The 25,033-nt window shown below is 40.2% G+C and overlaps 1 protein-coding gene across 1 annotated transcript; it reads right to left on the minus strand.

Moving 5' to 3' along the window:
* Positions 1–521: 521 nt before the first annotated feature.
* Positions 522–23,215, minus strand: rhocb (ras homolog family member Cb). The gene is made up of 5 exons (XM_063065413.1): positions 23,080–23,215; positions 12,212–12,369; positions 11,652–11,772; positions 11,435–11,565; positions 522–1,773 (listed from the first exon to the last, which is right to left on the minus strand). Exons 2-5 carry the CDS (start codon positions 12,365–12,367, stop codon positions 1,603–1,605), a joined length of 579 nt encoding a protein of 192 aa, XP_062921483.1. The 5' UTR covers positions 12,368–12,369; positions 23,080–23,215; the 3' UTR covers positions 522–1,602.
* Between the last annotated feature and the right edge of the window lie 1,818 nt (positions 23,216–25,033).

Raw genomic sequence — 25,033 nt, forward strand, 5'->3', positions numbered from 1 at the left:
TTCTATCTAGATCCTTTAATATTTGATGAGATATTCAATGAGATCTCCCCTGCCCCACCTTCTAAACTCCAAGTCTACAGCCAAATTCTTCTCATACATCAACTCTTTAATTTGCAGGATTCTTCTCAGGAACCTCCGGATGCCTGCACATCCTTTCTTAGATAAAGGCCCAGGCTGCACGAAGCTTTAATGAATGCAGTAAGGAAATAATGAAATAGGTTTGTAAATGGAATTCTGCAAAGAGCAACCCTGGTTCACACCTCATTCAACTTTTTCCAGCTCTGAGAATCGTCACAGATATTAGCCATTTTGTGCACTGTTGCATTTCTATAATTTTAGAAATATAGAAATAGGTTGTGAATATTCACAAGCCAATGGCAAGCTGTTGGCCATAACTGGTCCATTCAACTGGAACTGGTTTTACCAGTTCAAGCAGATGCAGGGCAAAATAGTTTTGTGCTGTAAATAAATCAGTTAGATTTGGTGCTTAAGTTCTATTTCAAATATTTACACATGCAAAATCTTGAACAAAGTAAAGAAACCTTTACTGCAATTTCAATTACAGGCACAGTTTAAAGTGTTCCATTGAATTTATTTCTAGTTTTTTTTTAAAACATTTGGTAAGTGCCAACTGTCTGAATGTTGTAACCAGGATGAAAGCAAAATGATTTTGCACTGAAGTCACATCATTGGTTATTGCATACAAGAGAGACATGCTAGCTGTGCAGGCTGCAGAGAACCAGAGCAAATGTATAGGAACATTCTTTGGGTAAACTGCTTCAGCAGCTTGTCTAGCAATTGATTAACAAGGCAATTACAAGTCTACTGTACAAAGGGAGCAGAGCCTCTGAGCAATTGTAATTATAACTGTTCAGAAGTGTAGCCAGTCACCACAAAACTCAAAAACATGGTTACAACTGTAAACCTTTAGGATAGGTGCTTGCAATCAGGTATTGACAGTTAGCATTTTATATAAATCAGCTTCAATACAAATGGATCTCAATACAATAAATCTACAAGATCAGATGCTTAACGGAATGCAATTATACAAAAGCCATTACACTACCATTCACAGGAGTCCATTGCACTACTGCGAGATTGGCTTGCGATGCTTAGAATGGAGAGAAAAATGTAAAGTGTAGAGAAGGTTTTGAAAACTATTTCAGCAAATAGTAAAAGGCTACAGAATAAAATGTTTACACAAACTAATTCATGCTTTGTATCAAATGTTCAAGTTAATGGAACTATGCAGAAAAGTTGTGTTTGACACTATGGTTACCTTGTTTTATAATGAATTTATAACAATGAAGATACCCAAATGGTATCATATCCCACCCCCTTTTCCCCCATCCCCTGATCATACAGTACTTAAACCCACACTGTCATGAGGTGCTGGTGTTCATGGTCAGGTCAACACTAAACTCCTCCCATTGCCCTATTTCAGATACTAAGCATTACACAGCAAGTCAAAGGCTCAGACTAAAGTGTTTGAAAAGTAGCCATTCGGAAACCAGGGGAAGAGCAAGTCTCCATATACTGTGTAAATAGTTGATAAATGTTATTACGTCTAATACAGTACATGCGATAGTATGCATTAGATCCCTACAACAACACACACTTGCGTCTCTTCTTATGTTTGACTTGTAATGCAGCCCGTGTGGCCATCTCAAAGACTTCCCGGACTCCTTCCTTTGTTTTGGCAGAGCACTCCATGTAACCAAAAGCACTGATCTTGTTGGTCATATCCCGCCCTTCCTCTGGCTTTACAGGTTCCTGCAAGCAGAAAAATCATGCATTAGCAAGCACTGATCAAAGCTAAGCTAATCACTAATACTACATTATAAAGCAAGTATCACTACAACTAATAGCCTTGTTAAACCTGCATGTGGAAGCTTTGACCAAGTGAGATTCAGCAAGCTGAAATGGAAGTGTGGCATTTTTGCAGAACTAGAGGTTTGCCAAAAATGGATTGTAGGAAGTAAAGTGCAATATAGCCATGGATGGATTCAACTGGGGATATCGCCCCCAATAACAATTATATTCTGGTTTCGCCAATTCTCTCTTTTTTTGAGAGGGGAGGTGGTTTGGGGGTCTCCATTTTTGTGTCTTGGTTTTTGGATAGGGAGGAGTTTTGAGGACCAATGTTCTTGTTTTGAGGGGGAGGGGGTTTTGGTGGGGGTAGCTGTTCTTGGGTGATTAGTTTTGTGCAGGGAGTTCTGGGAAGGGGTTGATGTGTTTTGTGGAGAGGGGGCTTGGGGGTTGTGTTACTGTTTTTTGTGTGGGGGTGGGTTTGATGTTTCTTTGAACGACTCCATGGTTTTTCTTTGTTTCATGGTTATCTGGAGAGGACTGATCTTAGAGTTGTATACTGCATTAAGTACTTTGATAATAAATGGACCTTTGAACCTTTTGCTGGACTAGAAGCTCATGTCAACCAACATGGACGATGAAACATAGCAAAATCAAGACTGTCACGCACAAGATTTCAACCCAGTGTTCTCCAACAGAAAAATGCCAGCTACACTATTCCTCTTGCACAATGTAATAATGGATTGCACTTTGAAGGACCAAGTTGAGTCTTATTTCATCAAGCAAACACCCACAGATGGCATAAAGAACTTGTCCATCTTGATAAAGCAATGCCAAAATCCCACCATTCTAGAAAAAAAATTGATAAACCTGATCTCTCCACCAATAATCCCACTGCCAAGCAAATAATGGAAGCAATTCTATGCATACAGTATATGGTACGATATATAGGAGCATTTAATTCACTCATTGCATTCCATCTAAGCAGCCTTAAATTTATTCTACAACATCCTTCTAAGCAGCTGTTTCAGCTTATTCACAAAAAAAGATAAAAATAAACTAATGCAAGGACAAGAAAGATGCTTTGACAAAGATAAGTCAGTTTGAAGACCAAATTGCTTCAGAAGACTAGCATATCAGATACATATGCAGAACTACAAGAGGGAAGAGTTGCTAGTATCAGATTACAAAATCTAGATGCACTTCCTTGAACACAAAGCAAGTCAATTTTAGCTCAACTGGGAGGGAAAGTGCCTGCAGCAAATAAATAGCGGGGGTGGAGCAAACATCCTGTTGTACTAGTCTTAAAATAGCATAATTCAATTCAGAGGTCTGAAATTAAAAATGAGACTTCCATTCAAACAAAATTTTCACTCAATTTAGAAGCATGAGATTGGGTCATTTACCACACTAGCACAGCAGTTAGCGAAATGCTGTTGCAGCACCAGCAACCCTTGTTCAATTCCCACCGCTGAAAGGAATCTGCACACTGACCATGTTGACTTTTTCTAGGTGCTTTGGCTTCCTTCCACATTCCAAAAACACAGGTTAGTAGGTTAATTGGTCAAATGGGTGTAACTGGGCTTGTTGGGCTCCAAAATCTGTTTAGAAATTGCTGCATAGAGTAATTTAATGGTTGGGGACAATAAAAAATACAAGCTTCCATCTTCAAAGACAATTAAACTTCAAAGTTAGGTCTTATAGACTAGGAAATCAAGAGGAGACAAGCAGCAAGCATTGTCACATCTGCTGCAAAGTAGAAAAATGGAGGCAGATGAGCAGAACTGGCAAAAGCTCAAAATTAAACATGCACAAAAGTCAACTTGGCAGATCAATGGGAAAGGATGGCACAGTAAGTGGTTAGCACACTTTACAATACCAGCAACACAAGTTAATTTCCTACTGTTGTCTAAGGAGTTTTATTATCCCCATGACTGCCTGTGTTTCCTTTGGATGCTCTGGTTTCCTCCCACATTCCAAAGACTTTCCGGCTGGCAGGCTAATTCTCATTGTAATTTGCCCTGTGATTTAGGCAAGGGTTTAAAAAAAATAAATCGGGTTGCTGGGCGATATCCTGCACTAAACCTCAATAAATAGTGGATTATGCCTTGCAGCAACTCTTTCAATCTCATCCCATTTCTTGCCCTTCCCATTTAATTCTTAACTGGCAAAATATGGAGAAACACAAGTTCCGCCTTTGAAGCATAAATACAGATTAGATTGATCAAGTGTCCAAGCTACTGACCACAAATTTTGCAATTCTTTAAATGTTCAAAGGCAATGCAAATACTTTGTTTCTGCACTTCCTTCTCTGGATATTTTGTATAGCCACTGTAACTAATGCCCTGAACAAAGTCTGGAAAATGGGCAAATTTGTGTTAATGTTTGGGATAGATAGATGAATGCTAATAAACAGACCCACGGACTCATTTTCTCAATAACAGTTTTAAATAGTGGAGTCAAATTTGAACAAAATCAGATTCAAATAGATTCATTTGAATGATGTGAATAGGGGAAATGGTCACAAACATTGGAAATCTTTCAATCAAAGGAGAAACCGAGGGAATAGAGTCAGCATTTAAAGAACAAAAGGCAGCAAATACACTTAACTTTTCAGTAAAATCCAAATACCATTAAGCTTTATAATCACACTCATAAGTGCAACAGCAGTAATAAGTTAGATACCTATATAAAATTCAGAATAATTAACTCCATGGAGTGGGTAGGGTTTAGCAAAACAGTAATTGACCCGACCTCTGGTCTAGAGCAAAGTTTTGCTGAATTACTGTGATAAAAAAGGTTTTTAAATCATAAAACCAATCACCCAAGTCCAATGCATCTTGGGGTAGGCTTCAAGTCAGAAGGCTGGCCAATTTTTAAATCACCTTGCCTTGATGTTAATAGCAACACTCAACAAGCTGGAGGAACTCAGCAGGTTGGGCAGCATCTGTGGAAACAAACAGTCAACATTTCGGGACCGAACCCTTTGTCAGGACTGAAGAGGGAAGTGGCAGAGGCCCTATAAAGGTGGGGGAGGGTGGGAAGGCAGCTGGTAGGTTCCAGGTGGAAAACCAGCAAGGGGAAAGATAAAGGGGTGGGGGAGGGGATAGGCAGGAAAGGTGAAGGAATAGGGGAAAGCACAATGGGTAGTAGGAGGCAGAACCATGAGGGAGGTAGTAGGCAGCTGGGGGAAGGGGCAGAGTGAAATTGGGATAGGAGAAGGGAGGGAGAGGGAATTACTGGAAGTTGGGAGAATTCAATGTTCATACCAAGGGGCTGGAGACTACCTTGATGGTATGAGGTGTTGCTCCTCCAACCTGAGTTTAGCCTCATGATGGCAGTAGAGGAGGCCATGTATGGACATAACCGAATGGGAATGTGAAGCAGAGTTGAAGAGGGTAGCAACTGGGAGATCCTGTCTGTTGTGGCAGACAGAGCGGAGGTGCCCGACGAAGCGGTCCCCCAATCTGCGTCAGGTTCCACTGATGTAGAGGAGGCCACACTGGGAGCACCGGATGCAATAGATGACCCCAAAAGACTCAAGTGAAGTGTTTCCTCACCTGGAAGAACTGTTTGGGATCCGGAATGGTGGCAAGAGGTGCAGGGACAGGTGTAGCACTTACGCTTACAGGGATAAGTGCTGGGTGGGAGATCCATGGGGAGGGATGTGTGGACCAGGGAGTAGCGGAGGGAATGATCCCTGCGGAAAGCAGAGAGGGAAAGATGTGCTTAGTGGTGGGGTCCTGTTGAAGGTGGTGGAAGTTGTGGAGGATAATGTGCTGGATCTGGAGGCTGGTGGGGTGGTAGGTGAGGACAAGGGGAACTCTGTCCCTGTTCTGGTAGTGGGAGGATGGGGTGAGGGCCGAAGTGTGGGAAATGGAGATGCAGGTGAGGTTGATTATTAATAGTTTCAGGTATACATTGAGATCTGTTTGAGTGGGATCCAAGCTGCACCACTTGCACATAAAAGTTTTGGAAAAAAAGAGCAATAAATTCAAGCCACAATGATTATTTCATCTAGCCTGCTGTTGTGCCTTTTTCCAATTAGACTGGCTTAACATTGCAGAATAACTGAAAAAAATGTAGAAAGTATAGTTACATTGAACAAGGCTACCCCTTGTTCAGGAAGTACAAGTTAAACAGTAATTAGAAAGGAATTGGACACTGAAAAATCAACCCCATTACTTAAAATGACAGATGAATTGCACCCATTGAAAATGTAAAACAGAGGTTAGGATTTGAAGTGCACAAAATTAGAGGCTTTAAGAAATATGTCCACCTAGAATTAAATTGGCAATGTTGTAAAAACCTTGAATTTACTAAAATCATTAAAAATTTTTTTTAAATCACAGGCCTAGAAAACGCGCAATTCATATACATGACAGCAGACCATCGCTGTAGGGTGTAGGAGAAGAATTAGGCCACTCAGCTAATGGAGTCTGCTCTGACATTCTGTCATGACTGATTTATTATCCCTCTCAACCCCAGTCTCCTGCCTTCTCCCCTTAACCTCTGACACCCCAAGAACTCATTAACTACTTTAAATATATCCAGTGACATGGCCTCCACAGCGTTCCCTGGCAATGAACACCACAGATTCACTATAGGGTGGCTAAAGAAATTCCTCATCTATGGACATCTGAGTCTAGACTCCCCACCATTATACAAAGCATCCTCTCCATATTCTATCCAGACCTTTCAATATTTGATGGGTTTCAATGAAGATTCACCCCTCATTCTTCTAAATTCCAGCAAGTACAGGCCCAGAGCCAAACACTCCTCACACTGATTCCAGGAATGAGTCATTGTCCTGAACCTCCTCTGGATCCTCTCCAATACTAGCACGACATTTCTTCGAAAAGAGGCCAAAAACTACACAATGCTCCAAATGTGGTCTGATCAACACCCTGAAACCTCAGCATTATATCCTTGCTTTTATATTTTAGTCCTCATGAAATTAGTGCTAACATTGCATCTGCCTTCTCTACCACAGACTCAACCTGCAGGTTAACCTTTAGGGAATCCCACACAAGGACTCAAGTCCCATTGTACCTCTGGTTTTTGAATCCCCCCCCCACCCCCATATAGAAAATTGTCAATACCAATATACCTTCTGCCAAAGTGCATGACTATATTACACTACTCAATCTGCCACTTATTTGTCCATTCTCCCAATCTATCCAAGTCCATGTACAGACACCCAGCTTCCTAAACACTACCTGCCCCTCCACTGATCTCCATATTGACTGCAAACTTGGCCATAAAGACAGCAGTCATCCAGAAAAGGCCCACTTTTTTCTGACTACCTCTTACCAGTCAACCAATCTATCCATGCTAGTACCTTTCCTATAATACCATGGGCTCTAAGGTACTGCACATGAGGCTACTGAGATCAAAGGCCTTCAGAAAATACAATTAAACATCCACTGACTCCTTTGTCCTGTCTGTAACTTCAAGCAATTCAGATTGTCAGGCAAGAATTCCCCTCAAGGAATCATGCTGGTTTTGGCTTATTTTATCATGTGCTTCCAAGTATGCTGAAACCTTGGCTTTAATAGGCTCCAACATCTTTCCAAGCACTGAAGTCAGGCTAACTGATCTATAATTTCCCTTCTGCCTCCCCCTCTTCTTGAATGGAGTGACATTTGCAATTTTCTTGTCCTCTAGAACTACTGCAGAATCTAGTGATTCTTGAGAGATTACCAAGCCTCCATAATCTCTTCAGCTACCTCCTTCAGAACCCTTGATGCAATCAATCTGGTCCAGATGACACACATACCTTTAGAACTCTTAGCTTCCCAAGAACCTCCTTTGTAATATCAACTACACTTCTGCCTTGACACTCAAATTTCTGGCACACTGCTCATGTCTTCCAGTGAAAGCTGATGCATAATGCTCAAGTTCATCAGCAATTCTTTATCTCCCCACCACTACTACCTCTCCAGCATTTGGGTATCCACTCTTTCCTCTTACTTTATATATCTGAAGAAACATGTATCCTCTTACACTATTGGCTCTCCCCTTACGGCTTAGTTGCCTTCTGTCTTAAAGTTTCCCTACCTTCTAAGGCCCCCACTAATTTTTGCTCTATTATATGCCCTTTTGCTTTTAACTTGCATCTCTTGTGCTGTCCTTAACTTTCTTTGTCGTGGTTACGTCATCTTCCCTTCAGAATACTCCAGCCTTTGCTGTCATCCCTGCTAGTGTCCCCTTTCCAATCAACTTTGTCCAGCTCCCCTCCCAGTTCTGCAATTCCCTTCCATCATATGATCATTGCCTCCTAAGGATTAATCTACCTTTAGCTCCTAATCAAATTTGGTTCATTATACAACACCCATCTAGAATTATCTTTCCCCTAGTGGGTCCAAGCACAAACTGCTCTAAAAGCATCTAGTAGGCATTCTATAAATTCCCTCTTGGGAACCAACGCCAACCTGATTTTCACAATCTATCAGCATACTGAACTCCCTAATGACTATTGTAACATTCCCTTTTTACATGCCTTTCTATTTCCCATTGTAATTTGCACCCCACATCCTGGCTACTGTTTGGAGTCTTGAATACAACTCCCATCAGGATCTTTTTTACCCTTCCAGTTCCTTAATTCTACCCACAAGGATTCAACATGGGGGGTCCAACTGAAATTGCAGAAGAAAGGTCAATAGGAAAATTAAAATGACACATACAAAGCAAACAGGGCAGAGTGGGAGTATCCTGCAGTGAATTAAAGTCTCCAACTGCTAAGCAATTTTACTGAATTGAAATGACCCGAGGAGAAATGTTAGTGGGCACGGAGTGGTAGAACAAAGGGACTTTGATAGAGTGAGGTTATGTGGGGTTATGTTGGAGATAGCATCCAGGCAATGCTGTGGTAGTTGAAGAAACTAATTGAGAGCAGCTAAAGCAAGAACAACTAGTGAAGAGGGAACAGGTCTGAAGAGGAGAGCAGATGTCTGTGCATACACAAATCACAACTCAAATCTGTCTGTGCTTAATCTATAACCTGCCACATTCATGCAATATCTTCAAACACGCCTGTTGTATCTACTATCCTAGTAGTCTATGCAGGGAACTCACCATTCTATTTGCCACACCAATCCCCTTAAATACCAACCATCCCCCACCTTAAATGTAAACTCGTGTCAATCTGATTGAGGGTTGAACTCATTTGTAGCTCATACTCTCTAACCAAGGAGCATCCCAGTCAGCCTTAAGACCATAAGGTATAGCAGAAGTAGGCAGTTTGGCCTATCAAGTCTGCACCATTCAATCATTGGCTGATCCAATTCTTCCAGTCATCTCTTCCCATACCCTTTGATGCTCTGGCTAGTCAAGAACCTCTCTACCTTAAATGCACCCAGCCACTTGTGGCAACAAAATCCTCAGATTTACCACCCTCTGAAGTAATTTCTCTGCATCTGTGATCTAAATGGATGCCTTCAAATCCTGAAGTTGTGCCCTTTTGTCCTAGGCTCCACTACCATGGAAATAACTTTGCCATCTAATCTGTTCAGGCCTTTAACATTCAGAATGTTTCTATGTGATTCTCCCCTTCCCAATTCTCCTGAACTCCAGGGTATACAGCCCAAGAGCTGCCAGATGTTCCTCACACAGTAATCCTTTCATTCCTGGAATCATTCTCGTGAACCTTCTCTGAACCCTTTCCAATGTCAGTATATAGTTTCTAAAACTAGGAGCCCATATCGGCACACAATACTCCCAAGTGTGGTCTCACGAGTGCCTTCTACAGCCTCAACATCACATCCCTGCTTTATATTCTATACCTCTAGAAATGAATGCCAACACTGCATTCGCCTTCTGCACCACCGACTCAACCTTTAGGGTATCTTGCACAAGGACTCCCAACTTCCTTTGCATCTCTGCATTTTGAATTCTCTATCTAAAGAACAGTCTCCCTGTTTATTTCCTCCATCAAAGTGCATTTCCATACACTTTCCAACATTGCACTTCATTTGTACTCTAAAGCCACCACATACTTCCTGTAACGAGTTGATAGTTGCACAAAATACTCCAAATGTAGCTATAAAACTTTGGTTAGGCTGCAATACTTCCTTGTTATATGCACTGCCCTGACCAATGAAGAAAGCATACAATAAGCCAATACCACCCTGTCTACTATAGTCATTCACACTCAGTTACTTAGACCAAGGTGTTGCTCTACATCAGTACTCTGAATGCGCATTTAAAAGTTTTCCCACCCTACTGCTGGAAATATCACAGGTCCATCCCATTTTTTCACCTTCTATTCAATGGATCATTCTGAACATCAAAATATCTTCCAACTTTTTTCCTGCAACTCCTCAACTACCACCACCCTTTCCACACCATGTTCAGCTTTGCAGACAAAAGTAATCAGCAAAATAGTGCTGTTTCAAAGCAGTTTGGGAGACCAAATGGAGATTAAATATCACAGCAGAAAATCCCCATTTGACATTGTTGCTTAGTACAGGTGCACATTCCTTTATCCGAAATTCTGAAATCCAAAAAGCTCCGAAAACCAAATTTTTTTGCTGACAGCTGATGTCACTCAGGTGTGACATGGCAGCACTAGCAGAGGCTGCCAGGCATCAGTTGTGGCTCAGTGCTCGTACTGGTTACATGTGCATTTGCTGTTTGCTGATATTTTGTGTTCACTGTTGACTGTGTTTAATTTCACTATGAAAATGTCAAAAACTGAAGTGTCAGAACTACCACTGTATATGATTTAACAGAACGACAAGTTACTGAAGTTTTATAGTGACAGTAACGTTCTACATTTATTCCAATAAGTCATTTACCAGGTGTTTGATTCGGTTCGTTTGAAGCTGTATATTTGTTTTATTGAATGTTTTTGTTGGAAATAAAATTTCTTCATGTCATTATTCCCCAAACAATACAGTATAACATTTACATAGTATTAGGTATTAAGTAATCTAGAGATGATTTGAAGTATACAGGAGGATGTGCGTAGGTTTGGTGCACCGCTGGGTCCTAAACACTGCACTGAGAGGTCAAATAAGGGGCATGAGCATTGGCGTTTTTTTGGTATGCGGGGGGGGGGTCTGAAATCCTTAAAATTCTGATTTCCAAAATGCAACTGGCCCCAAGGATTTCAGATAAGGGATTGTGGACCTGTATATTGACAATTCATCCCAATTAATCTGTCACACAGCATTTCAAACGAACTACAGAGCATTCAACTAACAGTGAACAGTCTCACAATTGCTTTCATTTTCCTAGAAATACATCAATATTGCTGTTCACATCTGTTAATATTTCCTGGGTGATATAATCAAAATGTAAAGCACTTTTTGAATTGGCTTTTATCCCAGGCCTTCTGTTGCTCTTCCCTCCTGAGCTTTCATACCAAAAACTTAAGGAATTCTTTCTGATTTTAGCATCTAAGATTTGGCATTGTAAAATAATCTCATCCTCTCAATGGCCCATTAATGGTCTGGCTAATGATCTGCTCACTAGCACAACTTTCTAGCTGTGTTCCATCTGTTATTCAACATTCAATTTGACCATTTCAGACATTACAGCATAGAGTCATACACAGGAACAAATGAAGTAGGTCAAAATTTTACAGAGATACTCAACTCTACAAAACATCATTGAAAAATACCTGTTTCATCTTGGCAAGTTCTTTCCGTGTATTTTCATCATTTCTCAAGTCCTTCTTGTTTCCGACTAGAATTATTGGCACACTGGGACAAAAGTGCTTCACTTCAGGTGTCCACTTCTCAGGAATATTTTCTGCATGAAGTTTAAGACTATATTAATAATTGCCACGTGACTTTTCTGCATTAGTTACAAGATAACCTGAATAATAATGAACTTACCCAAGCTGTCTGGACTATCAATTGAGAAACACATTAAAATAACATCGGTGTCTGGATAGGAGAGAGGTCGGAGTCTATCATAATCTTCCTGCCCAGCTGTGTCCCAGAGTGCAAGTTCAACCTGCAACACAATGCAATTTACTAACTGGAGCAAAAAAAAACAATCCATTCTGTATTACATTATAAATACAGGCAAGTCAGCTCAACCATGGCAAACGGTAGTGGCAACAAAATCCAAACTTCATACCCAAAACTGAACTTAACCCAATTCCAGTCAACCTCATCAATATTAAACATCAACCCAAATTGTTTCTTAAGAAATCTTTGAGAATATAGTTAAGATGCCAATTGTTAGCAACATTCAATGTATTATAGTTGGGAGCCAGAGATGTGCAGCATTCAACCACCAAAATATCAATTTTATATCCCACTTGATGTTTTACAATATACAACCATTATTAATTTAGGAAATCCAAAGAAAAAAATTAGAAATATGTAAGCTTTAGTTTAATTGTATGAATTGTTTGAATCGGTTTACATGTTGCAACAAGCAAACTCACCTGCTTGCCATCCACTTCGATGTCTGCAATGTAGTTTTCAAAAACAGTTGGTACATACACCTCAGGAAATTGATCTTTACTGAAGACAATCAAAAGACATGTCTTGCCACAAGCACCATCTCCAACAATCACCAACTTTTTCCGAATTGCAGCCATCTCTAGAAGAAAAGCTCAATTAATGAAGACAACAATCTGAAGTGTGCCCTGGTAAGTACAAATGGTGAAATCTGGACTAAACTGAAGCATCGTGATATGGGGAAGATCAACTTAATGCTTCAGTGCAATAGAATAAAATATGTAATTATTCACTCAAATCCCACGCTTTTTCCATAGCCAAGTTTGTGGATGATTAAATAGGGAGGTTCAATTGGAAACAAAATGAAAAGCATTCAATGGCTAAAGAAAATAGATTCTTGTAGAAATGGATGTTGCATCTAGTTTGATACTAGTCATAACTTACCAATACCATTTGTGGTGCTCCTTCCTCTCCCCCCACCCTTCCTCCAATTAGCCCAAGGTACAAGCAATGAGTTAATGGACCTCTGGTTAATTGGGACACATCAGGACCAGTACCTTTTGGCCCAATTAAGCAGCTGTCTAATTAAAGTTTCATTGAAGATAAGCACACAACTGTTTAATGAGTTTTAAATGCATAAATTTTTATGAAATAGAGAACAATTAGAATACTATCAATACTTCTACAGTAAGAACTGTGTTCCCAATAGAGGAATCTTTTGATTGACCAAATGAACAAAATTAACATACCTAGTGCAGATAATGTACTGCTTTTATGTTAAATAACAAACCTCCAAATCTTAGTTTTCATAAGAGCATTCAAGATGATTGTAGATGCCTTCAAATTTTTTGCACTCCCAATTGTTTCTGGCACCAAGCCTGAACACTTGAAACTGTGGCAAATTGCCACAAATTGTGTTCCAACTTATTTCTCAATTATCAGTGACAAATCATTGCTTTTCGAACACATACACTATTCAAAACCGATTGCTCTGATCATGTAGCATGGAACAGCCACCCAAGCACAAGCAACAGATGTTAATTAGAAACTGTTCAGTAACAGTTTCCTGTCCCACTCAAGCAGCATAGTTCTCAGATAAATGAAGGGAATGCCACTTTCTTGATATAATTTTTGTTCCTCAAGTTGTTCCAAATAAGCAGCTGACCCAATTAACAGGAATCCACTACTTTGAAATACATTCTCCCATTACTAGATATGGTAGTCAATATGCACATCATGTCATACACAAGATAATGCCTAGATTAATAAAAATACTAGCCACTGGAACAGCACTGCGCTGGTGAATAGAATATTTCATACATGCAAAAAGAACTAAACAAATGTTTATCCTGCCAAGGTTACTAACCATAGGCCAAGGCAAAGTATTACGCAAGTGGTGGGTTGAGAAGTGTTGCTGTACAAGAATCTGGATGCCCCATCACATAACTACATGCAGACATGCCAGTATCGCAAACAGTTAGAGGCAAACGGCACTATGTACTTGTTCGCAGACCTAATGTACAGGCACAGATGTCTTTCTACAAAGACAAGGCCATGAGTAGTTCTGGCCTCACTACTCAAGGGTCTATATGCCAGAAGGGCAGTAAGGATTCACCTGATTCTTTGGGGGGGGGGGGGGTGGTAGTAGCACCATCTCATTTGGGCCAACTAGGTTTTATTCACTGTAGTTTAGAATTAAAAGATGTCACAAGCATTCAAAATTCTGAAGAGTCTTGATAGACTGGATCCCTTTGCCTATAATAGGAGGAGGCTAGGACAATGAAGTATGACACATCACAAGCTTAAGACAGGGTCAAGCAGCCTCCTCCTGCTTTCATTCAGTACAATATGATAATACAGCACAAAGTTGCCAAAACTCTGAAGTGTCTGAAGCTGATCTTAAGACAAGCCAGACTGCTATCAGCCTACTTAAGACTGAAGATATGACTGAAAATTGTATTCAAGCGGGAGCCTTGGTGGCCAGGTTCCCCATGCTGGAAGCCACAAGACCCCTCACCAAATAGTTTGACAATTACTTTCCCCATCCTAATCTTATGTCATTAAGGCTTAAAGAATCAATGGCAAGTTTGTGCAACCTAAGTCTTTTTTAAAAAAGCCCACAAGCTACAAGTTTTCAGCAAATCCTATCCAAATGGGCATCAATTGGCAAGTGGACAAAATGAAAGCATTGTAAAAGTTCTGCATTCATAAAATGATTTGTCTAACAGTTTCCCTGTCCTCAACGTAGACAAGTATTGCAGAGAAAGGAGTAAACTAGTAATCATTCTAAATTGAAATGCTTCAGCCACAGTGGGAAAGAAATACTAAGGCTTCTGACAGAGCCTACAGATTAGACCACAAAACATGCCAAGCCCAAGAGTAGTGTTCCCTTCTAACCACACCCACCAAGCTAAAATTCAAACTTCAGAGTCAGGAATGAAGAGTATATTTGTCAAGTTCCAGCTGTGAGTCAGAAACACCATTACTTATAGGTCTTGGTTTGGAACAAATGTTGTGCTTCCTGTCAGGAGACTGAGGCCAACCAAAGAGGAAGAGGGAGGAACACCCATAAGTAGCAACAGGAATACAACGTTTGTATATTGGTAGCCTCGTCAAACATCCAGGAAGTAATTTAGCTGTGTTCAGTTTGGAAAAGGAACAGGGCAAAGAAAAAGACTTTATCCAGAGGGATCATTGCCAATTGTTCATTTGGAAATTGTTACACCCTTAAACCAATTTTAAGGTACGTACACTGCAGACCCAACAATGCAGAAGTCATTTAGCCCTCACTCTACTCCAAGGTAAACAATAAGAATCACCTAGTCGTCCTTAATCATTTGCTGTGTGTTCAAAATATACCTAGGACTCATCCAAGTTAATGAACAAGTTGAGATCTACTGGGAATATGAGAAGAAAATCTTTTGTAGATAGGGCAAACCTTAATGTGGCCTATGATGCAATTTCTGAAAGGAGCAACACAAAGCAAAGTACAATTGCATGCAGCTATTCCACATGCAAGTAATGAAAATACAGCTCAAAAGCAGTTAAATACCTATTAATCATTAACAAATTAGCATATGTCCATTAATAACTTAAGTAACCTTCAAGTACCTTTAATGCTAAAGGTGCCACTGCTATTTAATGTGAAACAATCCAAACACACTTTGTACTTCAGTACAACACAAACTTGAGGGGGATGTTAATATTAGCTCCATGAAGCACTTAACCATATCCAGAGCACAATGCAATTTGTAGTCAAAGAACAGGGCCTAATTTTGGAAAGCAAATCAAATTAGTTTCAATAAAAGCCACTAGTGATTCTACTTTATGACAGAAATAGAACATGACAAAAGCACAGCAGGCACACAGTTGGATCAGCTAAATCAGAATAGCTACCATAAGTTAATGAAACCAATAATATCCTGGATGTAGCTGATTTCAAACGGGCAATAACAAATGAAGTGTAGTAGTCATAACCTGCAGACAACTACCTGCCATTCCACTGTCAGGGGCAATATTACTGTTTAGATATTGCCCGACAGCCATCCTACCATACAAGGGGCAACCCAAAGCACTCGCTCTCAATGATGGTCTCCAAAGGTCACTAGTTTACCTTTGGATTCACTGCAATCCAGTTGGAAGTTTCACTCATTATCACAATCAAATAGCGAGATAGATCAGTAATCTTGAAAAGCAGAACATGACAGATGGCTGCATCATGTTTCAGTTTTCCAAAGCTTTCTCTATCCACATGTTATGTCAGTCAAGATTAATGATTTACCTCACCATTTTCCAGCAAGGAAGCCACAAATTTCAATTACTCGAATATCAAGAAATTGTAAATAAACCCAGCAATGAGCTCCCATTGGACCAAAGTAGAGGATTCTTCAGAGTTGCAATCCAAGGGAAGAAATCTCTAGTGAAAATGGTCTACCTCTTGAATGATATTTGCTCATCCCATCTAGAAAACATCCTCCCTACATCCAACTGGCTGAGAATAAACAGATTTTTTCTGAAGATGTTTTTCTTCTCCAAATGCAGTATCATGTAAACATCAACTCTTCAGCATGGAGAAAGTGTTGTCAGTTGCTAATCAATTCCTACTTCTGGCAGAATTCATCACCAGAGCCATTGGGAGTATTCAACATTGAAGGAAAAGCAAATATAGCATAAAAATTTATTAAACCCCAGAAGGAAACGCTGAATGAAATTTAATTCAGATGTTTGGAAAGTCCTTTGAAGTCCTACTTTAATGAAAACTATACAGCCTACCAGACTGGACACAAAAGACAAAATTGACAGCCAGAGCAATACAGATTAATTGACACTCCATGAACACTTACTGCTGCACAAGAAAAAACAGTCATGTTATACAGGGAAATCCATTTTTTGATACTCATTTAATAGACAGTTCAAAATTGTAGCACAATTTTGCCTCATTAGGTAGTACAATGTTACAAGGGACCAAACAGCTCACTGAACTGAATATTCCCATCCTGGAATAGATGAATAATGATTGTCCTCAAGAGAAAGTGCTAAACAATTTTTCTATCACTCCCTTTCTGGTTTGAGAGCTGACACTTGTATCAAAATTCCACTTAGCAAGTTGAAGGATAATGCACAACTATGAATACTGTAGCAATGGAACTTGATCTTGGATCAAAATTTGTGCCACCCAAGATGAATTAAGTCAGTATTTTTGACCAGATTAAGCAATTTTAAGAAAGGAAATTGATCTTCCTCAACATACAGCAGAAAACTACATGTCATTGACTTGCATTTTAACTATTAACCCATGAAGGACTGAAATCCTTTGAATAGTTGTTTTAGTACAAAGGATTTATTGGTTATCAAACTTTCAATAATGAATGGATAGATTTAATTAGTGAAATTCAAAACAAAGCAGCAAACTCAGCGGAAAAGTACTCATGATAAAGGAATTACTGAAATGTTATCATGAAAGTAAAACTAGAGTAATTGGAAGAAATGCCTGTTCATTTAGTCTCATAATGGAAAGGATGGCTTGTAGTCAGTGAAGCAAGCATTCACATGTGCACATGGATTCTAACAACTTTAGAATTAACTTATTTGCAAATTCTCCACTTCACCATTCTTTTCCATGCCTCATGTACATACCAATGCCTTTCTGCAGGGATCATTAAGCTTAACAGCACCATTAAATATCATGTCTTTCAAATATTCCTGATCCTTACCACATCCTTTCAAAAATTCAAGCTTTGCTTTCAAGGAATTACAAGAAACTCATTGTACACTTGAAGATCTGATAAAAGGTGTTTTAGTTTCATGGTAGACAATATAGAACTAGCCAATACCAGAAACAAATTCTCATACAAGTCTTTTCTACAAAGTAGCTGGGTTCAATTTGAGCCAGTAAGAAAACTGTATTAAACAAACAGTTACACCTCTCCCCCTCCCCAACTCAAGACACTCATGCTGCATTGGTCACAATCTTTTATTGTTGCTATTTCAGATATTTATATTGCTGCTTGTTTTATTTTAATGTTACTGGCAGTATTATGTCTTACATAAACAACCACCTGACACTGTCAACTTAATCTTCAGGCCAAGTCACTCACTTATGTTAATGTTGTGTGACAATGTTGTGATTGTAATATGTGCTATGTAAGTCACATACTGTTTTGCACCTTGACCACCAAGGAAGAATGTTTTGTTCAGCTGTATATATGGGTATGGGTGAATGACAATTAACTTGAACAATGCAAGTCACATCTGATGGACAAACAGTTATGGTTCATGAAAGGCAGACCCATGTTGCTGTTCCTCCATTTTAAGTATTTCCATCATTTTATTCCTGAATAAAAGTACGACAGCAATAAGCTTCTATATCCGAAGCAATCAGTTAAAATGGGAGCAAATTCAAGCAACAATTTCTTCAGTTAAAACTGCAAGTGTGGAGCACTATTAGAAAAGTTTTAATGCCACTCCACTAATCAGCCTAAAGTAGTTTCTGGAAATTGAAAGCATAGTATGGTACACTGAACCCTGGAATGGAGACAAATTAGCACAACTTAAGCAAAGGAGAACAGGTCCAATTGATTAAAGGGCCCTTCCACAGTGAGCGATGGGGTCCTGCCAAAGGGTCTTAGCCCAAAACGATGATTGCACACTTTTCCATAGATGCTGCCTGGCTTGTGAATTCTTCCAGCATTGTGTGTTGCCTAGGTATTAAGCAAGACAGGATTTGCATTATGTCTGTGCCCAAGATGTGTTTGCCAAGGTCTGTTGCACATACTTCGTCTCTATCATGTTGCACATGGACCAGGCCTTCACTGTCAAAACCATGTGGTAGCTAATGGGAATGGTCAACCTGATGAGATGAGGACTTTTGTGGGTCAGGATCAACCATGGATGTTGCATCCTAGCTATCTAGATACGCAAGCCAGGCCAGTGCAATAGAGAGCAAGCTCCCCTTCTCCACTCATCTGATGAACTTAAAGCAACAGCAAAGACAGATGGGCAGTTTGGCACCAGCATTGCAAGTTGCCAGCCAGCACTGAACTCAATGTAGGACTGCCATGGGCACTCCAGCTCTTTCCCCCTCAGGGTTTATTCCTGAAGCATTCTCCATGAGTGGGCATTGCTGCAAGGCAGCAGAGGTTTGAGATCAGAGCTTTCCTTCTAGATGAGCTGCCAACCACAGCTGACAAGCTCCATCTGCCCAAGGTGATTGGTTTTAAGGCACCAGAGCCTCTTGTCAGAAACTATTCCGCCAGGCTTAGTAGCTAAGCCACCAGTGAAGACCAGGAGCTGTTGAACCATGAAAAAATTCTGAAATAATCCACTCCGAACTGAATTGGAGATCCTCAACACAACCAGACTACTTTTGCTGGTAGGGAAAAAAAGATGCAAGATTGCCAAACAGCTTTCAACTCTGATAAAATGTGTTCATTATCGATACTTTCACAAGTTTACTACTCTAGGTTCCAACATCAGGTACAGTTCTGAAAGGATTAGGCTGCAATGCATTCAATCTACTACTCAGTTTTGCTGTCTAGCCCCATCCTACACTCAAGAGCATGCCCACCTCCTACTCAGGAGTCAGGGATTATTTGGGTACCCATTCATCTTTAATTGGCTATCAAGAACCAGGTGTTTTTTCCTTCCTCACCCAAAATGCAGAAATTAGTTTACCAAAATTATCTTCCTGAACTATTAGATCAGGAATACAGGCTATTGAAAACAAAAACTAGTAAATTTCCAGAGTAACAAGAGCTTTAAAGAAACAGACCATTTCCTCTGACAAAGCTGGGGAATTCCAAATGACCAACAGCACCTCCACCCAATTATACTTGTGACTTAACAGTCAGTTACTGGACAACTGCCACATTTAAAAAACAGCACAGACTAGCAAGCTAAAGAAACCAAACATAAAAAGATGACAAGAATTCCAATTGCACTTTTCTTCCAACTCCCCTCCACTAATTTCTAGTAGCATTGAAACACCATTAAGGCAACTCCCAATTCCTCAGTCATCTGTCAAGAATAACAGGCAAGCAATCTGTTTCTGTAGGATACACAGAAACACCTCCCAATCATCTGTTTTGCACATTAAACAGTGGGTCGATTTACATTACATAGCAGAGCAAGTATTGGAGGGCAAGTATAGTGAACCAGTTCAGTGTTCAAGAGCAGCAGGTATGGTTGTCCAAGATTTATCACCCATACTTAAATTTCAATAATACTACCCTTGGACTCTTAAGGGCATCAACCTGCTCCAAACTTAAATACATGTGGAATAGTCATAAATCAAGATGACAAATTCAGTGCCTTGCAGATTCCCAAAAACTAGGCCCATCAGCAGCTGTACAAGAGGACACATGAAGTATGGATCAGAGAATGAGGACGCAAAAGGTTAAAAGATAGGAAGTAGTCAAAGGTAAATCAGATCAAGGCCAGGAGAAATTTAAGAAAAGGAGTTTTCGCTTTAACACCACTGACAGTCACTACAAGGTATAATTGTCATTCAGATCAAAATCATCTCCTAAATACTACAGGAGGGAAATTTTTGATACCAATGAAGCAGTAGGCTGCAAAAAACATGGCTTGTATTGAAGTTAATAGTTAAATGCATTAAATTGGTGACCTCATTGTCATCTTACTGCTATTGTAAGTAGTTACATCAATGATCTCAATTTTATGACCCATATGTTTGAATTTAAACATTTTAGCAGTGCTAGTGACCTATTTAGAGATGTGGACAATTACTTCAATAAAATGAGCCAATGACAAATATGAAAGTGTATGAACATACTATAATTCATCAAACATGCACCTGCAATGCAAAACAGAATGCAAAAGACATCACAAATGACAGTTGGCAAAAAGGATTAGCCTAAATTCAGTAGACTTAGTTTGCTCATGAATAATAAAATTTCCACTGCATAATTATAAAATTGCTGGTTTAAATCCCTCCCTAAGTGTCTCATACACCTTCAAATTGCAACTTAAAATACTGTTTAAAACAGACTGAATTTGTCATTCAACCAAGTGTTTTACAATATAGGAGCATGTTAAATGATGTTATGCAAATGGAATTTTGGGGCATGCCAACTGGTAACAATGAATTTGAAAGCATGTGGACAGCAGGTGACCTTATAGCATGAAGATGCAAGAGGTCAAGGAGGAGGGAGAGAAAACAAGCAGAATTACTCCACAGAATTTGAGGCAGTGATGTTCAAAAATTTATTCTCTAGCCACTGCCACCCTTCTCCACCCATCTGCATCCAATACCCTTGATGTCAAGAATAATTTTCTGCTGGAAGGGCTTTGCCACTTTTCTTATCCAACTCTGGATGGCAGCAAACATTGGTCCCATTATCTAAATGATCAAATGCTGTGAACAAGCCCAGACTAAGTTTCTGTGTTATTCAAACATCACAAGGCAGCTCAATCCTCTTTTCTGGAAGCACTTTCAGCAACTCCTCTTACTCCCCAACATTCAGCAATTCTCAAAAAACTTGAAAACTGTCCTAATCTACAAAGTAATTCAGAAGGCAGAATGTGCAAGAATTTTTATACCAGCTAAAACTGCACAATTAAACTTTTAAATAGGTCAGCCAGAAACAAAGGGAAAAGCATGCTACTATAAACAGATTGCCTTTATATTGGACTTGGGCAGAAAAATCTCCCTAAAGCACTTTAGAGGCATTACCAAAAACATTTCGAGCTAAAGATATCAGATGTGGCTAAAACTCAAAGGTGAACTTCATGGAGTCTATGGACAGAGGCAGGGAAGGAAATGATACACTAGAAGCCAGAGGGAATAGTGGAGGATTTCTTCCAGAAAATAAAGACCAAAACTTGCAATTTTTCAGGACATTCCTGAGCACTGCACAGCCAATGAACTTCTTTGGAATCAAGTCACTGGTGTAATGGCATATGAAGCAGCAATGATTCACATCCAAGCATACATCACTTAGAGCAAATGTCTGCCAAAATACACACTGCCCTCATCAGACATTTATATATTACATTCTAACTTTGAGTGTAACTTGATTTCACCCATTTCACACCTTCTGTGACTAATAACTTTGAGATTTTATAAATTCTACTTCACCCCCTTCCAACTTCTGCCATCTACTGATCTCCTTACTCTCTCAACTGCTCATCTCTATCCCAAAAGCCCACATTCCCTAACTTCAGACACCCATCAACCCAACTTGATTCTATACCTGCTACCACCAGCCCATTCAGCCACACTACATGCCCTTCCAGTCACTGAACCCACCTCTGAATACTTCCATCATTTTACTACACTTCACAGGAGCTACTTTTACCCTATTAATCTGCATTTTCTACAACATGCACCATCCTCCTCAGTCAGTCCTCACCCACACCACAAGCCTATGGGCATTTCTTTTACACCAAAATCCAGTAGTACCTCACCAACTGCAGTTGCTTACTATTCCCCAAATTCTGAACTATGTCTTCTGGCCTAAATAACCACCCTACCAGCAGTTTACACAATTCAACATCACTACCCAACAGACACACAGGCACCATCTCACCATAAAAGCCATCAGCCAGTTATGGAGTGACCAAACAGGCTTAAGCACTCAACTGCTCAACTCCAAATTGCATTCTTCCAGCTGAAGGCACTTCCATTTTGCTTTTGCTATCAAAAAAATTCTTTCAAGGTTCCTGAATATTTAGAATTCTCTACCTCAAGCATACTAGGGTCAATGGAAATACTCAAGGCAGATATTTAATCTACAGTGGGCATAGGAAGGAACGTGGGGTCAAACGTGACCAAACAGACTCAAGGACTCAATTGCTCAACTCCAGTTTGCATTTTTGCAGCTGAAAACACGCTCCTGTTTTACTCCTCTAACACTAGCCCAACCCACAGTAGCTTATCTGCTTCTTTCTTACCCTTCAACCTCTCACCCCTCCCCAAACATGTATTTTCAGACCCTCAAGACAGACGAACAGACCTTAATATCTTTTCCCCGTCGCAGTTGCTTTTCAGAGAGCTCCCACCATTTATAACCTTTCAGTTCCACACCCAACGACCCCAACTCCTCCGCTCCTATACCCCTACCCCGGTCCCGACCCACTTGCCTAAACTGTAGGAGCTACTTCTCTCCGCTAGCCCCAAGCCGTTTGAGGGGGTCGGCCAGGGCCCGCTGACGCCGCGCTCTCCCTCCGGCCTCTACCCGCCGCGAGCAGCGCTGCGGCGGCTAGCCGCCTGGCCAAGACCCAACCCTGGGCGTGGCGGCCAAGCAGCGGTCGCACACGATAAAACCCGCCGGCCTCAGCGACACTTTTCGCCAACAGCAGCTCGCTTCGGCGCCGGCACCTTCAATCTCACCTGCTCCGAGCGCTCAAGTCGATCCGGGACCACGGTAAACGCACGGCCTCCGCCTCAGCTCCGCTCGGTCGGGGGACAGGGGGCGGTTAATGAGCAATTGCCCACACCCCTCCCCACGTGACATCACCCACGTGACTCTCCCCCTAGGAATCACGGGACAATCCATACGAATTCGGCATCTCCCGCCTTGCCCCTTAAAGGTGCACTCCCACTTGGAAAGGGATGGCCATTCAGCCTGTCGAATCTGCCCTCCACTCAACATAGTGTAATCTAACGAAAGCGGAATCAAATAGGCGCTGCGAATAAAGTGGAGACCATGCATCGTATTTGAAGAGTCACTGGGTTACAACTGGGGGTGCACCTAGATGATAGTCTTGAGTGGAGCGCCAACACAGAGGCTGTGTACAAGAACCAGAGTCATCACTTCTTCGTGAGGAGAGTGAGGTCCTTTGGAGTATGCAGGTTTCTCCTTCACATATCCTGCTGTCGCCACTATAATCTTCTATGTGATGGTGTGCTGGGGCAATGGCATCAACACGGGTGATGCCAACAGGCTTAATAAGATTAGAAAGGCTGGCTCTTATATGAGTCAAACTGGAGGCTGCGGTCGAACAGATGACCCTACAATTCTGAATAATTTTTCTCACCCTCTGCCTGCCTTGGCTGAAAAGAGGAGCACTTTTTCAGAATAGATTAAGACAGCTGCGCTGCTCGAAAGAGTGCATTATGAGGTCATTCTCACCCTCGACCATTAGGCTCTATAATGAGTCAACCTATAGTCGGGGAAGTGAAGGCCCCCTCCTGTTAGACCATTTGTGGTAACTTATTTTTTATTATTTCTACTTCTCTTCTAATATTTAGATCTGTGGACTTGTAATGTTATTGTGGCACTGTAATTTCCTTTGGGATCAATAAAATTTCTATCTATTTAAATTGTTCTGTACCTTACAATATTTAATTTATGCACTTTACTTTGTTATTCATGACTCATCTGTAGATTTTATCCTTACTTTTATAAGTTAACACACATTACATGTGATATTTGTGTTGTACCGTGCTTTACACCTGGTTCAGAGAGAAACGCCTCATTTCTATATACATACTATGGTTACATACATATATACATAAATGACAATAAACTGGACTTGATGTATTGAACTTTTGAGAGGAACTGCATCAAAGGTTATTCTGGAAAACAAATGTTCAGGATGTAGAAGGTAAAATAATAGGGTGGATATTGTAGAGCAGATGTGTCCAGTGGGGAGCTGGCCTTATTCTGATTGTCGAAAGTCGCTTTGTCGTGATTGGTTATTTTAGGAACTGCAGCTGCTTTTCCCGTTGGTTAACTACCAGGTGTCCAGTTTCGTATATCCTGGGTATAGAGAGAGTATGTGTGGTAGATTCTGTCTCTCCTCCGTTGTTTAAGGCAAGCGATGCACATGACCATTGGAAGGTATGCTCTGTGCGTGCTTTTAACTAAGTACATTTGCGGAATATATGTATGCTTGTTGAATATTCAGCTTTGTAGTTTCTGTAATTTGAGGAACATGAATGTTTGGTCAAATTTTCACTGTTTCTGAATAAATGATTAATACACTTATTCGAAATCAGTGCATTTTCTGTCTCACTTGCCAGATCTGTGAACCCGATTCAACATTACAATTCTATATTTCAGAAATATTTGAGCAATATTGTAAATGTACCATTTGATTAAGCATTCGTTGCTTGCATAATTCATTATGGGTTATATGTAAATACAGTACTGTGCAAAAATCTTTGGCAACCTAGGTTTTTTTAAAATATAGATTTTGTTTTAGATGTTTGTTTTTATCTTCACCAGTATGTCAGTAGAAAAGAGTAAATTTTAGATTTCCAAACACTTATTTTCCAAAATGATTAAATGTTTCAGAGATAATATTTTTGTATTTCATTAAAGTAACATATTAAGTAATAG

Source organism: Mobula hypostoma, chromosome 13 (assembly GCF_963921235.1).
Source record: "Mobula hypostoma chromosome 13, sMobHyp1.1, whole genome shotgun sequence".
Classification (NCBI taxonomy): domain Eukaryota; kingdom Metazoa; phylum Chordata; class Chondrichthyes; order Myliobatiformes; family Myliobatidae; genus Mobula; species Mobula hypostoma.